Source organism: Solea solea, chromosome 8, assembly GCF_958295425.1.
Source record: "Solea solea chromosome 8, fSolSol10.1, whole genome shotgun sequence".
NCBI lineage: Eukaryota > Metazoa > Chordata > Actinopteri > Pleuronectiformes > Soleidae > Solea > Solea solea.
Genome location: NC_081141.1, coordinates 14,229,004 through 14,250,566, shown reverse-complemented (window position 1 = coordinate 14,250,566; position 21,563 = coordinate 14,229,004). Strand labels below are relative to the sequence as shown.

The 21,563-nt window shown below is 35.8% G+C and overlaps 3 protein-coding genes across 4 annotated transcripts; 1 reads left to right on the top strand and 2 right to left on the bottom strand.

Moving 5' to 3' along the window:
- Positions 1-10,352: 10,352 nt before the first annotated feature.
- On the bottom strand, positions 10,353-16,132 carry acaa2 (acetyl-CoA acyltransferase 2). The gene is made up of 10 exons (XM_058636182.1): positions 15,969-16,132; positions 14,604-14,770; positions 14,346-14,474; positions 13,234-13,350; positions 12,965-13,112; positions 12,357-12,532; positions 11,878-12,007; positions 11,679-11,749; positions 11,085-11,239; positions 10,353-10,992 (listed from the first exon to the last, which is right to left on the bottom strand). Exons 1-10 carry the CDS (start codon positions 15,982-15,984, stop codon positions 10,911-10,913), a joined length of 1,191 nt encoding a protein of 396 aa, XP_058492165.1. The 5' UTR covers positions 15,985-16,132; the 3' UTR covers positions 10,353-10,910.
- A 303-nt stretch (positions 16,133-16,435) lies between these two features.
- mrpl40 (mitochondrial ribosomal protein L40) lies at positions 16,436-18,538 on the top strand. Its single transcript, XM_058636184.1, has 5 exons — positions 16,436-16,605; positions 16,756-16,842; positions 17,160-17,315; positions 17,923-18,004; positions 18,125-18,538. Exons 1-5 carry the CDS (start codon positions 16,553-16,555, stop codon positions 18,350-18,352), a joined length of 606 nt encoding a protein of 201 aa, XP_058492167.1. The 5' UTR covers positions 16,436-16,552; the 3' UTR covers positions 18,353-18,538.
- Positions 18,539-18,977: 439 nt separating this feature from the next.
- On the bottom strand, positions 18,978-21,463 carry c8h22orf39 (chromosome 8 C22orf39 homolog). 2 transcript variants are annotated; one of them, XM_058636186.1, is made up of 3 exons: positions 20,896-21,463; positions 19,938-20,105; positions 18,978-19,479 (listed from the first exon to the last, which is right to left on the bottom strand). In XM_058636186.1, the coding sequence occupies exons 1-3, from the start codon at positions 20,923-20,925 to the stop codon at positions 19,348-19,350; spliced, it is 330 nt and encodes a 109-aa protein (XP_058492169.1). In that variant the 5' UTR covers positions 20,926-21,463; the 3' UTR covers positions 18,978-19,347. The 2 variants fall into 2 exon arrangements, with proteins under 2 accessions (XP_058492169.1, XP_058492168.1); XM_058636185.1 differs by lacking the exon at positions 20,896-21,463 and adding an exon at positions 20,775-20,870.
- Positions 21,464-21,563: the final 100 nt, after the last annotated feature.

Below are 21,563 nucleotides of genomic sequence, written 5' to 3'. Positions count from 1 at the left end.
GGCGCACACACACACACTATACGAATACTCAGTGGCGATTTTGGTCTGGAAATTGTGGTGGGGCCATGCAGGAACATCTAATAATCCAGAAATACCACATATTACTCTCATATACCCTGACAACAAAAACACAGTAGCATGTGAGAGAGGGGACCACAGCACATTTGACACAAAGTTGCAGCTGGATAATGCTATCACACCAACAATGCCAACCTGATGACTGTGTTCAAATCTCACAATATCAAATACTCAAATACTCGAAACAACAACGTGACAACAATAACAACAGTGCACGACTCATGACAACGGCGCACACCCCATATGCAAAAGCACCACACACGTATCGCCAGTTACGCATTACAGAAATTCCACTATCATTCAAACAATATGTAAACTACATTATCAATTACAAGTTAGAAGAAAAATGAATTAGACTGACGCTCACTTCTTGAAGAGGGAACAGAGGACGTGCAGCATCCGGCACAACCAACTATTTACTACACACATACTATACTATGACTTTTTTAGGTGATTTTGAACGACATACTATACTATGACTTTTTTAGGTGATTTTGGACGACATGCTATACTATGACTTTTTTGACTGGTTTTGGACGACATACTATACTATGACTTTTTTTAGGTGATTTTGAACGACATACTATACTATGACTTTTTTAGGTGATTTTGAACGACATACTATACTATGACTTTTTTAGGTGATTTTGAACGACATACTATACTATGACTTTTTGACAGATTTTGGACGACATACTATACTATGACTTTTTTGACTGATTTTGGACGACATACTATACTATGACTTTTTTGACTGATTTTGAAAGACATACTATACTATGACTTTTTTGACTGATTTTGAACGACATACTATACTATGACATTTTTGACTGATTTTGGACGACATACTATACTATGACTTTTTTGACTGTTTTTGGACGACATACTATACTATGACTTTTTTGACTGATTTTGGACGACATACTATACTATGACTTTTTTGACTGTTTTTGGACGACATACTTTACTATGACTTTTTTGACTGATTTTGGACGACATACTATACTATGACTTTTTTGACTGATTTTGAACGACATACTATACTATGACTTTTTTGACTGATTTTGGACGACATACTATACTATGACTTTATTGACTGTTTTTGGACGACATACTATACTATGACTTTTTTGACTGATTTTGGACGACATACTATACTATGACTTTTTTGACTGTTTTTGGACGACATACTTTACTATGACTTTTTTGACTGATTTTGGACGACATACTATACTATGACTTTTTTGACTGATTTTGAACGACATACTATACTATGACTTTTTTGACTGTTTTTGGACGACATACTATACTATGACTTTTTTGACTGATTTTGGACGACATACTATACTATTACTTTATTGACTGATTTTAGACAACATACTACAGTATGACTTTTTTGACTGATTTTGAACGACATACTATGCTATGACCTTTTTGACTGATTTTGGACGACATACTATACTATGACCTTTTTGACTAATTTTGGACGACATACTATGCCATGAGTTTTTTGACTGATTTTGTACAACATACTATACTATGACTATTTTGACTGATTTTTGACAACATACTATAGTATGACTTTTTGACTGATTTTGTACAACATACTATACTATGACTTTGTGACTGTTTTTGGACGACATACTATACTATGACTATTTTGTCTGATTTTGAACGACATACTATACTATTACTTTTTTGACTGATTTTAGACAACATACTACAGTATGACTTTTTTGACTGATTTTGAACGACATACTATGCTATGACCTTTTTGACTGATTTTGGACGACATACTATACTATGACCTTTTTGACTAATTTTGGACGACATACTATGCCATGATTTTTTTGACTGATTTTGTACAACATACTATACTATGACTTTATTGACTGATTTTGGACGACATACTATAGAATTACTTTTTGACTGATTTGGACGACATACTACAGTATGACTTTCTAAGGTAATTTTGGACAACATACTATGCTATGACTTTTTTGACTGATTTTGGACAACATACTATGCTATTACTTTTTTGACTGATTTTGAACGACATACTATACTATGACTTTTTTGACTGATTTTAGACAACATACTACAGTATGACTTTTTTGAGTGATTTTGAACGACATATTATACTATGACTTTTTTTGACTGATTTTGGACGACATACTATACTATGACTATTTTGACTGATTTTGGACGACATATTATACTATGACTTTTTTGACTGATTTTGGACAACATACTACACTATGACCTTTTTGACTGATTTTGGACGACATATTATTCTATGACTTTTTTGACTGATTTTGGACGACATACTATACTATGACTTTTTTGACTGATTTTAGACAACATACTACACTATGACCTTTTTGACTGATTTTGGACGACATATTATTCTATGACTTTTTTGACTGATTTTGGACGACATATTATACTATGACTTTTTTGACTGATTTTGGACGACATATTATACTATGACTTTTTTGACTGATTTTGGACAACATACTATACTATGACTTTCTTGGCACATTTTGCACGACATACTAACCTATGACTTTTTTGGCTGATTTTAGACAACATACTATAGTATGACTTTTTTGACTGATTTTGAACGACATACTATGCTATGACCTTTTTGACTGATTTTGGAAGACATACTATACTATGACTTTTTTGACTGATTTTGGACGACATACTATACTATGACTTTATGACTGATTTTGAACGACATACTATACTATGACTGATTTTTTACTTTTTTAGGAAGACATACTGTACTATGACTATTTTGACTGATTTTGAACGACATACTATACTATTACTTTTTTGACTGATTTTAGACAACATACTACAGTATGACTTTTTTGACTGATTTTGAACGACATACTATAGAATGACTTTTTGACTGATTTGGACGACATACTATACTATGACTTTCTTAGGTAATTTTGGACGACATACTATACTATGACTTTTTTAGGTAATTTTGGACAACATACTATGCTATGACTTTTTTGACTGATTTTGGACGACATACTATACTATGACTTTTTTGACTGATTTTGGACGACATACTATACCATGACCTTTTTGACTGATTTTGGACGACATACTATACTATGACTTTTTTGACTGATTTTGGATGACATACTATAGTATGACTTTTTTAACTTATTTTGGACGACATACTATACTATGACTTTCTTAGGTAATTATGGACCACATACTATACTATGACTTTTTTAGGTAATTTTGGACGACATACTATACTATGACTTTTTTAGGTAATTTTGGACAATATACTATGCTATGACTTTTTTGACTGTTTTTTGGGCGACTTACTATAGTATGACATTTTTGTCACATTTTGGACGACATACTAACCTATGACATTTTTGTCACATTTTGGACGACATACTTACCTATGACTTTTTTGACTTATTTTGGACGACATACTAACCTATGACATTTTTGTCACATTTTGGACGACATACTATACTATGACTTTTTTGTCACATTTTGGACGACATACTAACCTATGACATTTTTGTCACATTTTGGACGACATACTATACTATGACTTTTTGACTGATTTTGGACGACATACTATAGTATGACTTTTTTGACTAATTTTTTACTGTTTTTGGACGACATACTATACTATGACTTTTTTAGGTAATTTTGGACGACATACTATAGTATGACTTTTTTGACTGACTTTGAATGAAGTACTATAGTATGACTTTTTTGACTGATTTTTGACTTTTTTTGGACGACATACTGTACTATGACTTTTTTGACGGATTTTGGACGACATACTATACTATGAGTTTTTTGACTGATTTGAACGACATTCTATACTATGACTGATTTTTTACTTTTTTTGGACGACATACTATACTATGACTTTTTTGACTGATTTTGAATGACATACTATACTATGACTTTTTTGACTGATTTTGGACGGCATACTAACCTATGACATTTTTGACTGATTTTGGACGACATACTAACCTATGACTTTTTTGGCACATTTTGGACGACATACTAACCTATGACATTTTTGTCACATTTTGGACGACATACTAACCTATGACATTTTTGTCACATTTTGGACGACATACTAACCTATGACTTTTTTGACTGATTTTGAACGACATACTATACTATGACTTTTTTGACTGATTTTGGACGACATACTAACCTATGACATTTTTTGACTTATTTTGGACGACATACTAACCTATGACATTTTTGTTACTTTTTGGACGACATACTAACCTATGACGTTTTTGTCACATTTTGGACGACATACTAACCTATGACTTTTTTGGCACATTTTGGACGACATACTAAACTATGACGTTTTTGGCACATTTTGGACGACATACTAACCTATGACATTTTTGGCACATTTTGGACGACATACTAACCTATGACATTTTTGTCACATTTTGGACGACATACTAACCTATGAAATTTTTGTCACATTTTGGACAACTTACTAACCTATGACTTTTTTGTCACATTTTGGACGACATACTAAACTATGACATTTTTGGCACATTTTGGACGACATACTAACCTATGACATTTTTGTCACATTTTGGATGACATACTAAACTATGACGTTTTTGGCACATTTTGGACGACATACTAACCTATGACGTTTTTGTCACATTTTGGACGACATACTAACCTATGACTTTTTTTGTCACATTTTGGACGACATACTAACCTATGACATTTTTGTTACTTTTTGGACGACATACTAACCTATGACGTTTTTGTCACATTTTGGACGACATACTAACCTATGACTTTTTTGGCACATTTTGGACGACATACTAAACTATGACGTTTTTGGCACATTTTGGACGACATACTAACCTATGACATTTTTGGCACATTTTGGACGACATACTAACCTATGACATTTTTGGCACATTTTGGACGACATACTAACCTATGAAATTTTTGTCACATTTTGGACAACTTACTAACCTATGACTTTTTTGGCACATTTTGGACGACATACTAACCAATGACTTTTTTGGCACATTTTGGACGACATACTAACCTATGACATTTTTGTCACATTTTGGACGACATACTAACCTATGACATTTTTGTCACATTTTGGACGACATACTAACCTATGACATTTTTGTCACATTTTGGACGACATACTAACCTATGACATTTTTGGCACATTTTGGACGACATACTAACCTATGACTTTTTTGGCACATTTTGGACGACATACTAACCTATGACATTTTTGTCACATTTTGGACGACATACTAACCTATGACATTTTTGTCACATTTTGGACGACATACTAACCTATGACTTTTTTGGCACATTTTGGACGACATACTAACCTATGACATTTTTGTCACATTTTGGACGACATACTAACCTATGACTTTTTTGTCACATTTTGGACGACATACTAACCTATGACTTTTTTGGCACATTTTGGAGGACATATTAACCAATGACTTTTTTGTCTCCTTTTGGACGACATACTAATCTATGACTTTTTTGTCTCCTTTTGGACGACATACTAATCTATGACTTTTTTGTCTCCTTTTGGACGACATACTAATCTATGACATTTTTGTCACATTTTGGACGACATACTAACCTATGACTTTTTTGGCACATTTTGGACGACATAATGACATTTTTGTCACATTTTGGACGACATACTAACCTATGACTTTTTTGTCACATTTTGGACGACATACTAACCTATGACATTTTTGTCACATTTTGGACGACATACTAACCTATGACTTTTTTGTCACATTTTGGACGACATACTAACCTATGACTTTTTTGTCACATTTTGGACGACATTCTAAAACATGGCATTTCTGTCACACATAGGACAGTGGGACCTCAGATGGGACTTGAACCCATGATACCTGGAGTTGGAGACGGGTGTCTTATCCATTAGGCCACTGTAGCAACTTGTCGTTCTGACACATGTTGTTTTTGTGTCACATGTTAGACGGTTTGTAAAACTATGACATTTTTGTCACATTTTGGACGACATACTAACCTATGACTTTTTTGTCACATTTTGGACGACATACTATACTATGACTTTTTTGACTGATTTTGGACGACATACTAACCTATGACTTTTTTGGCACATTTTGGACGACATACTAACCTATGACTTTTTTGGCACATTTTGGACGACATACTAACCTATGACATTTTTGTCACATTTTGGACGACATACTATACTATGACTTTTTTGACTGATTTTGAACGACATACTATACTATGACTTTTTTGACTGATTTTGGACGACATACTAGCCTATGACTTTTTTGTCACATTTTGGACGACATACTAACCTATGACATCTTTGTTACTTTTTGGACGACATACTAACCTATGACTTTTTTGGCACATTTTGGACGACATACTAACCTATGACATTTTGTCACATTTTGGACGACATACTAAACTATGACATTTTTGTCACATTTTGGACGACATACTAACCTATGACTTTTTTGGCACATTTTGGACGACATACTAATCTATGACATTTTTGTCACATTTTGGACGACATACTAACCTATGACTTTTTTGTCACATTTTGGACGACATTCTAAAACATGGCATTTCTGTCACACATAGGACAGTGTAACCTCAGATGGGACTTGAACCCACGATACCTGGAGTTGGAGACGGGTGTCTTATCCATTAGGCCACTGTAGCAACTTGTCGTCCTGACACATGTTGTTTTTGTGTCACATGTTAGACGGTTTGTAAAACTATGACATTTTTGTCACATTTTGGACGACATACTAACCTATGACATTTTTGTCACATTTTGGACGACATACTAACGTATGACATTTTTGTCACATTTTGGACGACATACTAACCTATGACATTTTTGTCACATTTTGGACGACATACTAACGTATGACATTTTTGTCACATTTTGGACGACATACTAACGTATGACATTTTTGTCACATTTTGGACGACATACTAACCTATGACTTTTTTGGCACATTTTGGACGACATACTAAACTATGACATTTTTGGCACATTTTGGACGACATACTAACCTATGACATTTTTTGTCACATTTTGGACGACATACTAACCTATGACATTTTTGTCACATTTTGGACGACATACTAACCTATGACTTTTTTGGCACATTTTGGATGACATACTAAACTATGACGTTTTTGGCACATTTTGGACGACATACTAACCTATGACGTTTTTGTCACATTTTGGACGACATACTAACCTATGACTTTTTTGTCACATTTTGGACGACATACTAACCTATGACATTTTTGTCACTTTTTGGACGACATACTAACCTATGACGTTTTTGTCACATTTTGGACGACATACTAACCTATGACTTTTTTGGCACATTTTGGACGACATACTAAACTATGACGTTTTTTGGCACATTTTGGACGACATACTAACCTATGACATTTTTGTCACATTTTGGACGACATACTAACCTATGAAATTTTTGTCACATTTTGGACAACTTACTAACCTATGACTTTTTTGGCACATTTTGGACGACATACTAACCAATGACTTTTTTGGCACATTTTGGACGACATACTAACCAATGACTTTTTTGTCTCCTTTTGGACGACATACTAATCTATGACATTTTTGTCACATTTTGGATGACATACTAAACTATGACGTTTTTGGCACATTTTGGACGACATACTAACCTATGACGTTTTTGGCACATTTTGGACGACATACTAACTGTAAGAGACATACAGGCTGAAGATGAGCAGCACGGTGTGTTAGAGTGTGTGTGTGCTGCAGAGGGCGTGGTTCACCTGGGAGTGGGCGTGTGCACGGTGCGGAAGTGTGTGTGCGTAAAGGTGGGCACTCACCGGTGACGCAGAGAGAGAGAGAGAGAGAGTCAGGGTTGGGAGTAGCCGTAATTTTTGTTGACCGCTACCGCTACTCATCCATTCATTTATCACCCTTTTTTCCTGTTTAATCCGCCAGTCTCATTTTTACGTTTATCCATCCTTGCTGCGCTGTGATAGCTCTGTGCTGTTTTGTTACAATAAATGCACCTAAGCATATTTGGATCTCAGCGTATCTTTATCATAATCTACTATAGCGCGTCACAAATCTACGTACCTGAGGACCCAAACCTCATATACTCTCAGCGGCTAAAAGGTTTGTGTTTGGAAGCCGCAACACTAACCTATGACTTTTTTGTCACATTTTGGACGACATACTAACCTATGACATTTTTGTTACTTTTTGGACGACATACTAACCTATGACGTTTTTGTCACATTTTGGACGACATACTAACCTATGACTTTTTTGGCACATTTTGGACGACATACTAAACTATGACGTTTTTGGCACATTTTGGACGACATACTAACCTATGACATTTTTGTCTCCTTTTGGACGACATACTAACCTATGACATTTTTGTCACATTTTGGACGACATACTAACCTATTTTTGTCACATTTTGGACGACATACTAACCTATGACATTTTTGTCACATTTTGGACGACATACTAACCTATGACTTTTTTGGCACATTTTGGACGACATACTAACCTATGACTTTTTTGACTGATTTTGAACGACATACTATACTATGACTTTTTTGACTGATTTTGAACGACATACTATACTATGACTTTTTTGGCACATTTTGGACGACATACTAACCTATGACTTTTTTGTCACATTTTGGACGACATACTATACTATGACTTTTTTGACTGATTTTGAACGACATACTATACTATGACTTTTTTGACTGATTTTGAACGACATACTAACCTATGACTTTTTTGTCACATTTTGGACGACATACTATACTATGACTTTTTTGACTGATTTTGAACGACATACTAACCTATGACTTTCTTTACTGATTTTGAACGACATACAATACTATGACTTTTTTGACTGATTTTGGACGACATACTAACCTATGACATTTTTGTCACATTTTGGACGACATACTAACCTATGACTTTTTTGACTGATTTTGAACGACATACTAACCTATGACATTTTTGTCACATTTTGGACAACTTACTAACCTATGACTTTTTTGGCACATTTTGGACGACATACTATACTATGACTTTTTTGACTGATTTTGAACGACATACTAACCTATGACATTTTTGGCACATTTTGGACGACATACTAACCTATGACTTTTTTGACTGATTTTGGACGACATACTAACCTATGACATTTTTGTCACATTTTGGACGACATACTAACCTATGACTTTTTTGACTGATTTTGAACGACATACTAACCTATGACATTTTTGTCACATTTTGGACAACTTACTAACCTATGACTTTTTTGACTGATTTTGAACGACATACTATACTATGACTTTTTTGACTGATTTTGAACGACATACTAACCTATGACATTTTTGGCACATTTTGGACGACATACTAACCTATGACTTTTTTGACTGATTTTGGACGACATACTATACTATGACTTTTTTGACTGATTTTGGACGAGATACTATACTATGACTTTTTTGACTGATTTTGGACAACATACAACATACTAAAGAGAAAATATCACAATATGTACTATGAAATCGTCTCTCTAAGATTCAGCTGATTTCCAGCAGTTGAAGCAGCAAATATTGCCCTTTTGTGTTATTGTGTTAATTGATATAGACTTTCAGAACATTTAAACATATACATTTTTTTGAACCACATAGGGCCCTAGAAAAGCAGGAAATAAACCCAAGAAAGATAAAATAAGACAGTGGCTATGGATAAAGGCAGCCATCTTATTATTACAGACAATGAAGGTAATGACATGTAGCTCAGCAAAATAGCAAAACAATTGACTTTTTATTCATTTGCAGGGGTTTGATGTGAAACATTTGTTGCTTTTTAAACTGCACCAAATAATACACTGTTGTCAGTGTGAAATCTGCAGTATATAATTATATAATCTGGTGGTATAATGTCAGAAAATACCACCATGAAATTCCCTGTATCAGCGATATTGAGATTGGGAGATATATACATTGTGTATATCAATATCTCCTGCAGCAAGTGTCAAGCAAGTCTCTCTATTGAATATAAGTAATTAAGCTACATTATGTAATTGTGTACAAAATTACCAGTAAAAGAAAACCCTAAACACTGTACTGTTTAAATCTTAGTTTCTTGATAAATTGAGAAAACAAACATAGGGAGGCTGTTATCAAGGGCTGCTGATGAAAACTTTATTTCTTTTAACAAAAGGCTGAGGTTCTTTGACACAGAAATACAAAATGAGTTTTTGCTGAAGCCATCACAAATCAAACATATAGTGCAGCACTCATTCCTGATAAAGGTGTGATAGAGAGCATTTTAAGGCAAACATGAAAGTTCACAGTTCCTTTAAACCTTACTCTGCCCAAAAAGTAGTAGTTGGCAATAATATGCTGCATTGGTTAATGTTACCAAGGAACTACCTTTGTACTTCAGACATGTGACGACAGACTCGTACATTACTCTAGTGCATTGATCAGAAACACCTTTGCATTTTCACAGGCTTTCCAAGGCAACAATGACCTGAAACATTCAGGTAGCACTTTGTATAAACAGACTGAAAAAAGTCAGAAATAATGTTAGTTTGTGTGATAGTGAAACAGCAGCACTGAGGAGAACATTAACCACTCATCAGCACATGTGACATGGGTGTCATTTTACTGAAGTCGAGAAAATGTGTGTGGAACATCCTTTGACAGAAATTCCTCAGATACCGTTTCCTCAATCAGCAATTTTCCAAGACGATGGCAATGCCCTGACCACCTCCGATGCAGGCAGAGCCGACAGCGTACTTGCCTCCTCGTCGCCTGTCGGAAACAAAAATCATTACTCAAAGTCACTTTTCAGCTGATACAGTGGATCACTTGTGTGTAATAACTGCTAATAAGCACTTGGCTACCTGAGCTCATGAGCCAGGTGAGCAGTGATCCGAGCTCCAGAAGCAGCGAGAGGATGTCCTATGGCGATAGCGCCGCCATTAACGTTGCTTTTCCGTGGATCGATTTCAAGAGCTTTAGCAACAGCCAGGTACTGAGGGGCAAACGCCTCATTCACCTGTGCAAAGGACATGAAACACAGAGCAATGTGTCCTGCATGAGTCATCTGTAACCACATATGATCAGATCTGGGCTTTTTTTTATTATTGAAATACAAACAGATGTCATGACTGTCTGTAAGTAAAGATGTATCTATTGCCAGCATATTTCTGAGTGTCTCTGTGTTTGTGTGAAAGAAAGAGAGGTGCTTGAGTAAATCAAAGCAATTCTCACATGAAATAAGATTTAACCATTAGAAAAAGACATCAATTAGTGATGATTTATGTTAATATTGTGGCAATCGCAGCAAATGAATTAACATATGAGCTACTAACAACTGTAATGAAAGAGACACATTTTCACATCTCTTGAATGAAGATCTGAGTTCTTCATCCACCACTGATTAAATACTACTACAATGTCATGTCACAGATATTGTTTTTCCACAGGTAACAAACCTCAACCAGATCCATGTCGTTGAGAGTCAGACCAGCTTTTTTCAGAGCTTCTGTGACTGCTGGAACTGGACCTAAGACGATCAGAAGGAAACAGACTTTCTAACTATCAGAGACCACAATATCAATACCTCAACAGTGGATTAGCTGTACATTCCTCCCAAGTGATAACCTGCCTCTCCATGAGAGCAGTGTCACTCACCAATTCCCATAATGCTCGGGTCACAGCCAGACACATGATAGGACACGATTCTGCTCATTGGAGTGAGTTTGTGCTCCTTCACCGCGTCTTCACTTGCGATCACCAATGCAGCAGCACCATCAGATACACCCTGGACATCAAGAACGACATTATTATTCCTCATGGTGTTTATATTAACATATATGATATCTTCAACTTAAATTGTGGAATTCTACATAACATTACCATGAACCATAACAAATATTCCTTGGTTCTTTTTATCAAAAGTTATTCCTTAACCAAGAAAGTCAATCTTCTTTGTTGGTTTGATTTTTATCGAGTAGGATTTAAATGACTCTTCCACGAGTGTGTCTTATCCACAGCAGCCTATCATTAACTAAATTGGAAATACAACTAAAATGTTTGACCATCCACTTAAATTAAAAATTACACACTAATCAACACAGAAAATAGAGGCAGGACTTTGGGCTTTAACTCACTGAAGCATTGGCCGCAGTGACGGTTCCTCCCTTCTTGAAGACAGTGGGCAGTTTTGCCATCTGTTCCATTGTGGTCTGAGGTCGTGGGTGTTCGTCCTGAGCCATGGACACCTTGCCTTTCTTAGCTTTTACATCAATTGGAGCAATTTCAGCTGTGAAGTACCCAGCCTCATGAGCTGTACAAAGAAAAATATCACGATTTAGTCGCTGTAGTTTCTGCATAAATGTCTTGAAATAATAAAAAAAAGTATTTTTCATAAATGCGGTACATTACAATTAGGGATGGATATTTAAAGCAAAAATGCTATAACATTTTTTCAAGGGAATAATTTGTCAAATATTTGAATATTATAAACTCCGGCTAGTGAACAACTTAGCTAGTGAAGCTAATGCAGTTTTCACAAAATGTTGGGCTATGAAAAATGCTTCAAGGTGCATTCAAGAGACCTCAAGGTGGCAGCAAATTAGTGCAATAATTGATAAAACAGTTCAGTCATTTAGTTTTTTTTAATGTAATTATAAATGGTCACATTAACTGATTGACTTTTTTATGATCAAACACATAATCAAATGAAATATCTTAGAAAAAACAAAGAATTGTGTCTTACCAGCCTTCCACTTTTGTTGCGTCTGGAATGCATAGTTATCACAGTCTTCTCGAGTGATCTGGTATTTCTCTGCCAGGTTTTCTGCTGTGATGCCCATGGGGATTTTAATGTGAAGGTCAGTCAGGCCAGCCCATAAAGTGTCTTCTAACTGCCAGGAGAAACAAGGAGAGGTTAAGCTATTGCAGTTTACTCACTAGCTGCATTTCAAGTGCATCCGAGTCAAGTTTCTGCAGATAAAAAAAATGTGGAGAAAATCAATGAAAACTAACCTTGAGATCGAATCCAAACTTTGTACCAAATCGCACGTTGCGAACGGCATACGGGGCTTGGCTCATGCTCTCTGAGCCTCCACACAGAACCACCTCTGACTCCTTCAGGCAAATCTCCTACAAACACAAAATATAAAATATTTGTTTTTGAGAAAAAAAAAACACTGTTTTAAACTGGTATATGTGAAATATTCCATATACACCAATCAGTTTTTGTGGGCCCAAACCCTGATACAGTTTTTACTGTTAAATATCTGCAAATACCATGTCCTGATTATCTCCATTTTCTTTAGAGAGAAAGAAAATCAGACCCCACTACATCAAACACAGGTAACATGAAATATATGTCATGATGTAAGCGATTGAGGTGATTGCTGATCTCCAGTCAAAAAAAAAAAACCATCTCTGCATTAGAACCAATTTTGAAATCCTGCTTTTTATTCACAAAGCGTTAAATGGTCTTGTCTTACCTCAGTGATCACGATTACTGAGGTCTGCAGAAAAATCCCTTCTTATTGTACCGAGATCGAGATTAAAACACCGTGGAGACAGGGTCTTTGCTGTGGTGGCTCCCAAATTGTGTAACTTTAAACTTGCTCCCACACTGCCAGTTTTTAAATCTTGACAAACCCCCCCACTTATTCTCCTTAACGTTCCCTGACCATGTTTAAGAGATAGATATGATCTTTTACTGTGTATTTTATTGGTTGTATTGCTTTTCTTTAGTATACATTATTTCCTATCCTGTCTATTTTATGTATTGTTATGATGTACAGCACTTTGGTCAACTCTGTTGTTTTTAATGTGATATAGAACTAAATTTGGATTGGAAGATTGGATTGGATTGTGTTAGCGATCTGTTGCTTTGTTAGGCACAAACGTACAATCTAGTGCATTTTATACAGACATGTATTATACAACCTTACCTAACACTGACAGACACTGAGTAAAGTGTTGGTAAAGATTACAATATATTACAGTAAGTGTTTTTTGATGTCATGTCATGTTATATTTAGAGAATTAAAAAAAAGCCTCAGAGTATAATGCAGCATTACAAGCAATAATATGTTATATTAATATATATCTAAATTTGCTCTTGACTGAGTTCTTACCTGTGCACCATTGATGATGGCCTGGAAACCAGATCCACACAGTCTGTTGACAGTGAGAGCAGGCACTGGGATAGGAACACCACACCTCAGACCCACATGCCGAGCAATATAGGGTGCATCTGATGAGCTCTGAAAGTAGACGGATGGAAAAAAGAAAAGATGCTAGGTTTGCATACAAGTGAGTTTTATGTTCACAACAATGTGATAACCCCGTTTGTTTGTTTTTCAATGACCGCTAGTATGTTGGATTGTAATTGCCTGCATGACGTTGCCCAAGATGACACTGTTTATCAGCTCTGGTGCCACTCCTCCTGCAGCAAGGGCAGCTTTGGCTGCATGCTCAGCCAGGTCTGTCGCACTGTGATCCTTCAGCACACCACCATAGGTACCGAATGGAGTGCGTTTAGCAGCTACAATAAATACGCCTGTAGAGAGAAGATGCAACCGTGTCACAGTCTGAGGACTCAGTGAAGTGCAGAAAGTTATGAGGAAATTTACAAGATGCTGAAAACAGTGAAACAAGTAAGGGGTCATAACACATCGACTATAGAAAACCCAACTTATAGTTGGGTTTTCTATAGTCGATGTCAATCTTAAATAATTAGGGCAACCAATTGCTGATATATCAAGAGGGATGAGCAAATATGATACTCAGTATTAGCATCTGTCAATTACAAGTAAATAACACTTTGAATAAAACCAATACAGTTTTAGTGTCCTTAGCACTATTAATCAAGTTTCCTAGAAATCTGTCATCTTATATAAATAAGTTATGATATGCCAAAGCCATTTATAGAAAAATCTGAATTGTGATTTATCACTTTACTTCTAAAAGCAAACCAAATGTTTCAATCGTCTAGTTAAAACCTCTTCTACTCTGTTTAAAAGGCAAGTTAAGTGCTAACCTTGGAAGCAAAGGAGTCAATTCAATTCAGTTTAAAAAAAAATTTAATTTGGCCCCGGGGCCAATTAAAGGGGATTAAAGAGGATGCGTTGATATGCCCATGCATTTGCACTACAGTGGGCTTTTATATTGGTTTGTTTTGTTTTTTTAGATTAGATTTTAGATTAGATTGACTCTACTTGAAATTCTAGTAAAATGCACTTGTTACAACAGCAAAAAGGGTAAACAATTGGCAAGTATGAAAAAGGAATACAATAAACAATAAAAAAACAGATGAAAAGGTAGAATGTAAAAATACATAATGAGGAAAAAAATAATAAACAATCAAGTAAGATAAAAGACAACATAAAATATAAGAATATACAGCTATTTACATTAAGTACACCTTTTACAAAGAGCAGCGAATAACACAGGGTTATATAAAATATCAGATTATACCACTGAAACCATACACCATGCTCGTATTTTTACTTTATTTATGCAGAAAAACTTCAGTCGACATAAAGCTGTGAATGGACTCTTCTTGTCACCTTTCACCTACATTGAAGTGACGTGTGTTCACACTCTTGTTTAAATATCGACTTAACATGACCCTTTTCAACAACTGATCACTGTGATAAGACAGTAGTACAGGATAATATTAACACGTGAAGGTGTTATCATAAAACAATGGTCCAACAGCAGCGTGCATTGAATCATGTCTGCTAAATAATGCTTACCTCTGAGAAGTGCCATGATGGTGATTCAATAACACACTGCTGCCAAGATAGAACCTTCACAATGACAAATCTGGTACACGGTGACACAGTCCACAGTAAATAAAACTACCCCTGACGGCTGCGACCTTTCCCCTCAATTCTACCGCCGATGACGCTAACAATTCCACTCTTCTTCTTTCGATTAGTGACGGCGAACAACAGCTTTTATCTGAATTACCGCCATCTTCAGGACTGGAGTCATTTGACAAAACGGGGTTTCCCGATATACACCGCCTGAAAACAAACACACACGTAGAGACATAGCAAGTCTTCCAGGCCGGCGAGAAATGTTGAAAAATAGGGCTAAAACATTTTTATTCTTGTCAGATTTTTTCAATGATTGTCGATCGCATGTATTAAGTACACATATTTGACCTTTCTGTACAAAACACGCTAAAGTGCTCATGCGCGAGAGAACTACGTCATCAACGTGCGCAGTCTTTCACTCAGGCAAGGGGACGAGACAAATCAGTGTTGTAGTTCTACACGCGAGCGTTTGTGTGACTTTAATATGTGTTTAAATTAAAACTTTACACAGTGGGAACATGGTTTTAGGGCTTATATGTAGGGGTTTGTCCCGACAGACCGTCGCGTCAAGGTAAGTGTATGTCTGTATTTTAGTGATAACTGATGGGGTGTTAGCTACCCGGAGCTAACATGGCTAAGGTTATTCTTCAGAAGTGAAGAGAAGTGACAGCAGCAGACTTAGCTCGGTGGTTGACAAACACAAACGTGTGTGTGTTTTCAGCGTCTTGTCGGGGAAACATCACCATGCAGTCACCCTGAGTCCGTGGATTGCTTCAGTGATGACACTGAAGACATCTGCTCCACTCAGGTAAGATCACCGGTCACTTAGGTACTTAGCCAGAGTTTAACATCTTTGCTGTGTACAAATAATAACACATTGCCCCCCAAAATTCCTGTTCTTGAATATCCATTTCTTGAATGCAAGTGATGGAGATAAAATAACCCAGCGCCTTTGCCTTTTCACTGTATTGACTGTTTAAAATGTATCAAAGTAATCCCATGTGTTTGCTTACATCATTATGACAACCCAAATCAGACAGTATCTTGTTTCATATCACATGTGCCTTTCTAAATGTATATGGTGCTTGAATATCTCACATTGAGCTATGCTTTGTGTTTCTTAAGAGGGGAGCCCAAAAAGAAGAAGAAAGTTGACCCCAGAAGAGAACTGCTAATGAGAGAGCGACTGAAAAAAAAGCTGAAGAGAATGGAGAAGATTCCACCAGAATACATCCCTATAGAGGATTTTGTCACTCCATTCAAATGCTTAGATGATACAAGGTACAACCTATTTCACTTGTTACATTTGTGTTGTGTTGACTATGTGAATTTATCTGCAGTGCTGGTCTGGTGACACTATACTTTACAATAAAGAATAAAACAGATATTATTTATTTTTCTTATCATCATGAAATGTTCTTCAAACACCTAAAGACACCTTAAGTATTGCTTATGGATCCTTGCCCTGCTGACACAGCTCGTAATTTTTAACCGTGAGAACAATATAGTGTAACATCAGCCAGATCTTGGTCATTTGTCACATTTGAAGTGAGCTGAGACAAAGGAAAATTTGTGTAACTGTCCTGAAGCTGTTGTCACACAAATATATAAAGCAGCAGGGAGAGCAAATAAATGAATCAAAGGAGATTTTGTTTCTGCTTCTTTGCAAGTGCAGTTTATGCAGTCATGGGGGATCTGGAAACCCTAACACTAATCCCCATTCACTGATGTTTTAATCTGACATAAAATGAGTATATTGGCTGTTCTGATTTAGGATATCAAAAATGTCCTCAGGAAATGGGCTCAATAGAAATAGATCATCTTAATATTAAACCCTACTTCATTTTATAGACGTGCATTTTATAGATATGTCTTTTATCTAACTAAGGGTGCGCTCATCACCAAGGCTGTCATTTGAAGAAAGTGAGGGTCGAGCCATGCTGCTGAAGGAGTGGAGTCAATACAAACAGGTCACACACAATCTCCATCACAACTTTTTAACTTTTATATTGCTTCTTACCTCTGCTCTCCCATCGTGTGCAGCTAGTGTGGGCGTTATTTAAAATGTGCCTCTGTCTTTGTTATTGCAGAAGCAGGATTTGGCTGAAGTGCAGGCTGTTGAACTTGCACTGGAAGCCCAGAGAGAAGCATTGGAGGAGCTCAAGTTGGAGTCAGAAGAGCTGTACCTGGCAGCACTGAAGCCAGACCCACTTCTGTTTCCCTTCAGTCATAAAGGTCCTGTCTACACACCACCAAAGACCAAGTATGATGCACCAGAGGGGAAATACAATGACATCACTAAAGTTTACACTCAGTGATGCTCAGAAAACAGCATGTGGGTGTTAGTGTGTGTTCTTGTTTGTACAGGTTTCATGAAGTCCACTGTTTTCACATGTATGTATCAAATCACATCAATCATGGAAGCAGAACATTATATTTTTCCCATTTCCACGTTTCCTTATGAAACACAAAGTTGAAAATAAAGCTTAATTTTTTTGTATTTATCCAATTTGTTGTGAATTATTTTCAATAAATTGTATGTCTGAAGAATACTGCACAGATCTGTGGAACTTTACAGCTTGATTCTGCCACATTAATGCATCTCTACTATAATGAGTCAAACATTTTTGATCTATAAATTGTTGAAATATGTAGGAGATGGCTATCAAAAAATAAGGCAGTAAAACAATGATTCAATAATGAAGGAAACAAGAAAACAATTGATGGACTTAGCATTCACAACTAATTAATAACAGATGAGAATTTACAGTATCAAGAACAGAACTTTTACTGCAGTTGATGTTGGATATTTCAGTCAGTACTTTTTAGTTATTGCAAACAAATCACGCATGAAGTCTTGGTACATTCTATTGCAGCATAACTTTTTATTTATTTAAATATAACAAAAAATAATGCCAAGCCAATCCATAATGAATGGTCAGTCTCTGCTTGTTTACATAAACTTTCTGATAATATAATTCATGACTGTTCACAGGAGGTGTAATTCAATAGTTTAAAGACTGTTATGTGAGAATGACTGTAGGCTGTCGTTCTCACCATTGACCACTAGATGCTGCCACCATTGTTAATACACTGTACACATCTGTCAGTTTTAATTTGGTATTCAGAAGTTAATTGTGACTAATGTGAGCCAAGCAGAATATCTTATATCTTATATCTTATATCAGTCCAAAGGATACAGCAGCTCTCCAAGCACAAATGATGACCAGACTTATCAGTATGGAGGCCAAAAGTATTTCATGTCCATGAAGTACAGTACACAGTAGATGTTTGCTTTGAGACAAGCGACAGTTCAGGAGTCCTGTGGCTTCTCCTGGTTCAGGGGCATGTTCCAGTCTTTAGGTGGGTCTTTCCTCAGCCTCCACACTGGTGTGAACTTTTTCTGCTCTGCCAATCTGTTCCTTTCACTCGTCTGCAACGCTTCCTGCAGCATATAGATATTGTGGGAGAGAAATCAGAGTTGCTCTTGTGTAGACATAAGAACTTTCAAGGGTTGGCAGGAGTTATAGACAAACATGGTCAAAGAAACTGATGTATTGAAGTTGGTCCAATGATAAGTCAATTGTTTTAGCAACTCTAATTGTCGCCAACACTGTTTATATTACAGTGTACATTAACTTTGAATGAACATATTTATTGTACAAGATTGGAGCACATTTGATGAAAATTAAAAGTAATACAATATTTGAAATTAAATTCAACATGTTAATGGAAAAAAAAATTGAGCAGACTGATTCAAATTGACATACAGCTTTTAAATCAAAATTTCAGAACCACTGTGCCAATTTGCCTTGAGACATTATGAATTAAAAAAAACTGCAGTTCCAGACTTTAACAGCTGGGCTAATTTGTTTATTTGTCACTGGCAGAAAAACACTTTACCTTTGCTTCTATACGTCTGTGATTCTCCCACTCTTTGCAGCTATAGTAGTCCTCTTTCCATTGCTGGCAGGATGGGAATGTACCATAAGTATAGTAGTGGTTGAAACGACTCCCCATACTCTTGCAGTGTTTGTACTCACTCCAATAGTTGTCACATGACCGGGGCGGCTGTGCAAATGAACAAAGGCAGGACTCATCACCTTTCTATACATTATAACAGGATGAGACCTTGTGGGTTCAACATCAACCTAATGTACAATTAACATGTGCAGCTAATTAAGGTTATTCGAACAACGGGAGAGGGTGATGAAATCCAGAAAAAGGCAATAATGCAACTCTGTGCTGAAGTTGAACACAACCAGGTTAACATTTAAAACAAATTTATCTTGAAAGATTGAGACTGGTGATAATATGATCAGACAGATTATTAAGGCATCTACGAATAGATGATAGCATTTTTAAAACTTTTTTTTTAAAGCACAAATTAATAAAATATTGCGCAACTTGCAAAGGCGTGATTTTTTTTTAACACAAATATTACCATTTATATGATGAATCACCATTACATAAACAAATGTATGTAATTTCTTTAAAAAAAATAGAAAAAGAATAAAACGTGGTGTAACAGTGCCTCTCTGAGGTCACTGAGATGTACGATGCTCAGTTAATGGCTGATCTGGTGTTTCATATTCTTTTTTAAATTTAGTTTTTTTTAAGTAACAAACAAAATAATAAGTCACAACACACATAATTACGGATTTCTGTTAAAAAACGGCTTTGTCAGTCACTGTCAGTCAGCTAGATACGGTTTACAACTTAGCAACAATGGCGAATCACCTTGCTAACAGACCACCATTCTTGACACTTCATCAGGACTAACAAGAATAACTCAAGAAAATGAAATCATCAAGTTTTACTAAGAACGTAATTTACAATATAGAGCACGTTGTTAATTTACCCTCCATGATCTTTGTCCAGACAATGCCATTGCTAATGTTAGCGGAAGCTTCTACTGTCTCTCACTTCCGGTTTACTTTCTTTTCAAAATAAAAGCACAACCAAAACTAACGAAATCTCACAGCAAAACTCGAAACTTGATTAAAAAACAAAAGTCATTAATTAAAAACTGCAGTTACTATGATTCATGTTTGATTAAAGTGCATGTTGTGATCAAATGTGGACATTTCTTAATTTTTTACATCCTTGTGATCTCTATAATTCAGGGCTTTCAAACGTAAAATGACCTGTGGGCCAGTCAAGTGAGGAAAAAAAATCTAAAAGCAACTGTTCAGGATTTGTGGTTTTTGCAGAATTTCAAAATAAATGTGTCTGTGTTTATACCGACTGATATATAATTCACAATAAAACTGTTTTTATGGTGCAAAATTAATATATTATAAAACCAAAACACAGAAATAAGTAATTATTATAACTTGATATTAAGTGGTGGGGCCACATTAAATTGAGTGCAAATTTAAGATTACTAGTGCTTAATACTTCTATCCACTCTTGTCATTTACTTACTCACTACACAAGAGAAAAATGCCAGTCACAGAATTACTGTAAATTATATTCCACTTTCATGCACTGTAGTCACGAACAAGTTTTGACAGAAAATAATACATA